The sequence below is a fragment of the Triplophysa rosa genome, linkage group LG11 (genome assembly GCF_024868665.1).
Source record: "Triplophysa rosa linkage group LG11, Trosa_1v2, whole genome shotgun sequence".
In the NCBI taxonomy this organism is placed as follows: Eukaryota; Metazoa; Chordata; class Actinopteri; order Cypriniformes; family Nemacheilidae; genus Triplophysa; species Triplophysa rosa.
The window spans coordinates 4518790-4525627 of NC_079900.1; the positions used below are offsets into that span (position 1 = coordinate 4518790).

Here is a 6838-nt window from a genome sequence, read left to right on the forward strand (position 1 = left end):
ATGGAATGTGAGGCAGCTCTGAGCAAAAAAAGGAGAGGAGGCTTGAAGAATAAATGTTTAATTTGCAATTTTACAATTGCACACTACAATTAAAGTACAAATAATGAGGGTCAGAGGCTTATTTTGAGCAAACTGTTGCACATCATTGTGTCAATTTTTGAAAACATGTCTAGCATCGGTCCTGTCCAAATATCTTTCTGTTTATCAAAAAAAAAACATTTTTAACAGATTTGTAAAAACTTGAGGGTGAGTAAATGAAGACAGAATTTTCATGTTTGGGTGTAGTATCCCTTTAATGTAATCCACCTTGCCTTAGCCTTGGTAATCATGGTATCAAATAGATCTTAAAGTCTGTGTTATAAGTCTGTCATCATTAAATTACCATACTGTAACAGATGACCTAAACTACTGTGCAAAAAAAATAATTCATGCATAAATTCTTCAATCCATGCATAATTTACGACGCCCAAGTGTAAGCATCATTTTAAAGACAGTTTCTGATCAATCTGCAGAGTGTGCTCTAATATTTTCTGTAGCACTTTAACGTTAGGCAGGAAACTCATGCACATTCATGTTTGCTCCGCCCAGCATCACAGAAAATCTCAGGCACCAAATACTTCAGAACACCCTGCAGGTGGAGGTGTGAGGCTATTGGCTCAGCGTGGCTTGATGAAAGCCCTGGCTTGCCTATGGAACTGCGGCTAATGTCCTTGAGGGGTCCCGCCAGTGCTTGGGCTTCAACCCAATTGAAAATCTTTGTAGAAACCTGAAAATGTCCGTCTACTAGACTTCAAGAAGATCTGAGGAGGAAGAATGGCAGAAAAATTGCCAAATGCAGATGTGTAAAGTTTGTCGCATCATACCCAACAAGACTAGTGTGTAAAGGTGTTTTAACAAAGTTATTTAACGAAGGTTATTAAATAAGTACCTTGCACTTGTTTAATTTTTTTCTTTTAAAATTTGTCACAAATATAACAACAACAAAATGTGGGAAAAATGAAGGTGTTTAATATAGGTACTGTATATGTCTATATACGTCCATATCTATGTACATGTACAGTCGTGGCCAAAAGTTTTGAGAATGACACAAATATTAATTTTCAAAGTCTGCTGCCTCCATTTTTATGATGGCGAATTGCATATACTCCAGAATGTTATGAAGAGTGATCAGATGAATTGAATTTTATTGTGAAGTACCTCTTTGCCATGAAAATGAACTTGTTTTTTTTTGGACTATGTACATTCTATTTCAACCCTGCCACAAAAAGACCAGCTGACATCATGTCAGTGATTCTCTGGTTAACACAGGTGAGAGGGTTGACGAGGACAAGGCTGGAGATCACTCTGTAATGCTGATTGAATTAGAATAACAGACTGGAAGCTTTAATAGGAGGGTGGTGCTGGAAATCATTCTTCCTCTGTTAACCATGCTTACCTGCAAGGAAACATGTGCAGTCATCATTGCGTTGCACAAAAAGGGATTCACAGGCAAGAAGGTGAAGAAGGCTTCAGGGCGCCCAAGAAAGTCCAGCAAGCACCATGATGGTCTTCTACAGTTGATTCAGCTGCGAGATCGGGGCACCACCAGTGCAGAGCTTGCTCAGGAATGGCAGCAGGCAGGTGTGAGTGCATCTGCACGCACAACGAGGCGAAGACTTTTTGAGGATGGCCTGATGTCAAGAAGGGCAGCAAAGAAGCCTCTTCTCTTTAGGAAAACCATCAGGGACAGACTGATATTCTGCAAAAGGTACAGGGATTGGACTGCTGAGGACTGGGGTAAAGTCACTTTCTCTGATGAATCCCCTTTCCGATTGTTTGGGGCATCCGGAAAAAAGATTGTCTGGAGAAGAAAAGGTGAGCACTACAATCAGTCCTGTGTCATGCCAACAGTAAAGCATCCTGAGACCATTCATGTGTGGGGTTGCTTCTCAGCCAAGGGAGTGGGCTCACTCACAATTTTGCCTAAGAACACAGCCATGAACAAAGAATGGTACAAAAACATCCTCAGAGAGCAACTTCTCCCAACCATCCAAGAACAGTTTGGTGATGAACAATCCCTTTTCCAGCATGATGGAGCACCTTGCTCGGGGACCAAAACATCAACATTTTGGGTCCATGGCCAGGAAACTCCCCAGACCTGAATCCCATTGAGAACTTGTGGTCAATCCTCAAGAGGCAGATGGACAAACAAAAACCTACAAATTCTGGCAAACTCCAAGCATCGATTATGCAAGAATGGGCTGCCATCAGTGAGGATGTGGCCCAGAAGTCGATTGACAGCATGCCCGGGCGAATTGCAGAGGTCTTGAAAAAGAAGGGTCAACACTGCAAATATTGAGTCTTTGCGTAAACTTAATGTATTGTCAATAAAAGCCTTTGACACTTATTAAATGCTTGTAATTATACTTCAGTATACCATAGTACTGACAAAAACATGTAAAAATCACTTGGTGAAAATTAATATTTGTCATTCTCAAAACTTGTGGCCACAAAATCATCACTGCTACACTTAGGAAATAATGTCACCATCTTAGTAAGTAAATGAACAGCAAATCTACATTTGAAGGTGAAAACTCTCTCCATACTGAAGTTATGTTCATGGATGCTGTCCAGCATGAATTCTCATGTGCTGATTAATTGTTGATTTGCGTCTGAAACTCTTTCCACACTGAGGACAAGTGTATGGGCGCTCTCCAGTGTGAATTCTCAAGTGCTCCTCAAGATTAATCTTCAGTCTAAAACTCTTTCCACACTGAGGACATACGTATGGGCGCTCTCCAGTGTGAATTCTCATATGCATCTCAAGCGTTGCTTTGCGTTTGAAACTCTTTCCACACGGAGTACACGTGTATGGGCGCTCTTCAGTGTGAATCCTCACGTGCAGTTTAAGATTATTTTTCTGTTTAAAACCCTTTCCACACTGAGGACATGTGTAGGGGCACTCTCCAGTGTGAATTCCCATGTGCTCCTCAAGCGTTGCTTTCTGTTTAAAACCCTTTCCACACTGTGGACATACATATGGCCGCTCTCCAGTGTGAATTCTCGTATGGATCACAAGATTTGATTTATTTCTGAAACTCTTTCCACACTGAGGACATGCATATGGGCGCTCTCCAGTGTGAATTCTCATATGTGCTGCAAGATTTGATTTACTTGTGGAACTCTTTCCACACTGAGAACATGTGTATGGGCTCTCTCCAGTGTGAATTCTCATGTGGCCCTCAAACTGACTTTTGTGTTTGAAACTCTTTCCACACTGAGAACATCCGTATGGGCGCTCTCCAGTATGAATTCTCATGTGTGCCTTAATATTTGATTTACCTCTGAAACTCTTTCCACACTGGGGGCATGTATATGGGCACACCCCAGTGTCAGTTCTTATGTGGCTCTCAAAATGACCTCTGTATTTGAAACACTTTCCACACTGAGGGCAGATGAGAGGCTTGCTGTCTTCTGTGCTTTGCTTTCTTTTCGTTGAGAAAATCTCGTTCTTTTGCTCACTACTCGAAGACATTTCTAGCATTACAAGATTCTGGGGTTTCTGACACTGATGTTTCTCCTCAACTTGGTATGGTGGAACAAACCTGCCAAAATAAATAAATACATTTACACATTAACAACTCTTAAGAAAATATTTTAACAAAAAAGGTTAAAATATTATCTGGGACAGATTAAAATTGGGGTGCAGCAGGGTCGTTCAGTTTAAGAACAGCTGATTTAGAGGGATAGTTCACCCAAAAGTGAATATTCTGTCGTCATTAACTCACCTTCCGAGTTGTTTTTGTTCTTCTAATGAACACAGAGAAGGATGTTTGGAAGAATGCTTTAACCAAACAGCGCTTGCCCCCTTTTGACTCCCATAGTAGGAAAAATTACTTTATCATTTTTTTTGTTCTGTTGAACACAAAAGACATTTTGAAGAATGTAGGACAGCAAACAGATCTGGGGCACTTTTGACTCATTGTATTTTTTCCTACTATGGTAGTCAATGGGGGGGCAAGCTCTGTTTGGTTATAAGCATTCTTCCAAATATCTTTCTCTGTGTTCATCAGAATAAAGACATTTATACAGATTTGGAACAAACTCGAATGCGAGTTATTAACGATGACAGAATTTTCATTTTTGGGTGAACTATCCCTTTAAGTTAGTTTAACTCCGTGTAGGCTGACTCACCCTGCATCCCAATTTGCACACTCCCCGTCCTAAATAGTATTGGATATTAACATTAGTATGTCTCAAACAAACAATAGTATGATATAATACATTGCAGAAATACTTAAATGCAAAGAGGAGCTGTATTTTAATGTGCCTAACTGTTAACCACCTTCTTTTCATGTTTGTTGTAACAATGTGTGAACTGCTTTGCTACACGCCAGAAAAGAATATACTTTTCTACAACAAAAACAATGCATAATTTTATGGCGTATTAAGTAGGCAAAATGGGACACAATATGAGTTAAGCGCATGTACCATGACTATAAGAAACATGAAAAACCCATCAATGAAGCTCAGATATTACAATTTACCATGACAACAACACACGAAGAAAAAAAAAGAGGCCTGCGTATTTTCCCCAGTAGAACTGGATTGCAAGTATTTCGAAAAAAACCAGCGCGGCTGCGGAAAGTGCTTTCAACGTTACACTTCATAATAGTATTATGTAACTTATGTTTATAAAAAAGGGTACACAGTCAAACGAATCATTTAAACGTGGCTAACATTAGCAAGTCATTATGTATCACATCTACAGATGGATTGAAGAGGTCTTCAAAGACAAATACAATTGATAAATACACAGGTACGATTTAGTCTCAACTATAACAGTTAAAACAACATGAAAACATGACATTTTGTTATGTTTTTACCTCAAATATTGCTGAGCAAAAAATACGCTCGGTTAGCGCAGCTTCTCTGTTGTCGCTGTACTCTTTCATTGACCTGATATTACCGTAATGGTAGCTATACACGCGCATTAATTGTCCCTAGTTAGAAACGCGATCTATACAGAATCAGATCACTGTTTAATGATGGACAGCTGAAATCATGGGTATCATTTGGGAAACACGAGCTGGTTACATAATGTATTGGTCAGTTTTCACTTGCCAGCTGGCAACGTATCTGGCACGTCCCAGGCACGTAATTTCTTTACCATTAAATTACCAATTCATGACGTCGCCTGCACAAACTCCTGACGTTACAAGTTAACCAAGGACAGTCCAGTTACGTACTATATTCAGAGGCGGATTAACCATATGGGCAATTGGGCAAGTGCCCAGGGGCACCAAGACTTTAGGGGCACCAAATAAACCCGCAATACAAAATATATATTTTTTATAAATGTACATAAGCACTTGTTTTTTAAGACTTAAGTCACGCATCTGCGCTAAATAGGCGTGGCACCATGTGCGGGAATACCCCCACTTTCAGATAAAAATGGTTCTGTCCTCCGCACTTTTTCGACAAACCTCCGCCAAAATTCCCGCCTATGTTATCTGGTTAGTTACATAAATTTGAGTGAATTAACATTCAGCCACTCACAAGTGACTGTTATGAGGCGAGTCGTCTTTCGTGTAGCCTACACTTAATTTTCAAACAGATGGAAGCGGGAACGATGCAGAGCGCATTGTTGTAGCGGAGACTAAAAATGCGGGGATTAGCACTGATTAATAAAGGTATATATACATGGCATGCGTCAGAAATAAGATGTTATAGTGCCGATAATGTATGCTAATAATAGTACGTGGAGGTAAGGCCACTATTGAAGATCCAAACCTGGGTTTTAAAGTGAAAGTGAAGAACGGTCGGTGTCATCACTATAGCAATCAATTCATATGTGTCCTTTTTAGTGGAGTACACTTTTATCTTAGTACTTATGTGATCGTTTAGTAAGAAGAATATACACATACTGTGCTTAAATAGAGCGTTTGAATAGCTGTATAGCAGTTAAAATAGTAACAATAACGTTTCATGTCATTTTTATGAATAACATTGCTATACATTGTAATCTGGTGAATGCCACTTTGGTGAATTAAAGTCCCAATGTCCTGAAAATCTGTACATTGTTCCATTGTCACCCTAATGTGAATACATACATGCAAACTATAGTGTGTGTGTGTGTGTCCCAGTACCCCCATTTTGTGGCACGCACAACATTTACACATGTTAAAAAAATGTTAGTGATTTTTTTAAACTACATCAAAACCTGAAATGTAACATTACAACAGAAAGCAGGTGCCCCTTAACTACAGTAGGCCTAATTGTTAAAAATACTTAATGGAAAAGAGTTGTTTTTGTGTTATATTCTACAAAAGTGTCATGTTAATGTATAATTCTTGTAAAATAGTATATTGTAAATTGCTGAGTTTCATTCTTATAAAATCTTTTAATATATAAATCTTTTAATGAGTGGATTCTTGCGTGTGGGTTGATGGGGGGACACCTCTGGGGCTGTTGCCCAGGGGCACCATGAGGTCTTAATACGCCTCTGACTATATTCATACTATTTTGGTAATAACATGACCTACGCGTAACATAAGTGGCACGTAATTTCATTACCAATAATATTTTGATTAACATCCCTGATAGCGTACATCTGGCAGACATCTATTTGATGACTGCATTTTCATCTGCAAGACATCTGGCAGATGCTGTTTGCTCATCTGTCCTACATCTCCGAGACGTCTGCTGTCAGATGTCATATAGACCTCTCTCTAGAAGATGTCTGTAAGATGTGTATGATTTAGAATGAATGTACAACAGCTCTTTCTAAGATGTTAAGCAGTTGACTTTACACAGCAGATGTTTTCCAGATCTTTAGCAGCGCCTCCTGCGCGCTCAT

The 6838-nt window shown here is 39.4% G+C and overlaps 1 protein-coding gene across 1 annotated transcript; it reads right to left on the reverse strand.

Moving 5' to 3' along the window:
• Positions 1 to 2584: 2584 nt before the first annotated feature.
• LOC130562139 (gastrula zinc finger protein XlCGF8.2DB-like) lies at positions 2585 to 5057 on the reverse strand. Its single transcript, XM_057347009.1, has 2 exons — positions 4866 to 5057; positions 2585 to 3584 (listed from the first exon to the last, which is right to left on the reverse strand). The coding sequence occupies exon 2, from the start codon at positions 3521 to 3523 to the stop codon at positions 2597 to 2599; it is 927 nt and encodes a 308-aa protein (XP_057202992.1). The 5' UTR covers positions 3524 to 3584; positions 4866 to 5057; the 3' UTR covers positions 2585 to 2596.
• Positions 5058 to 6838: the final 1781 nt, after the last annotated feature.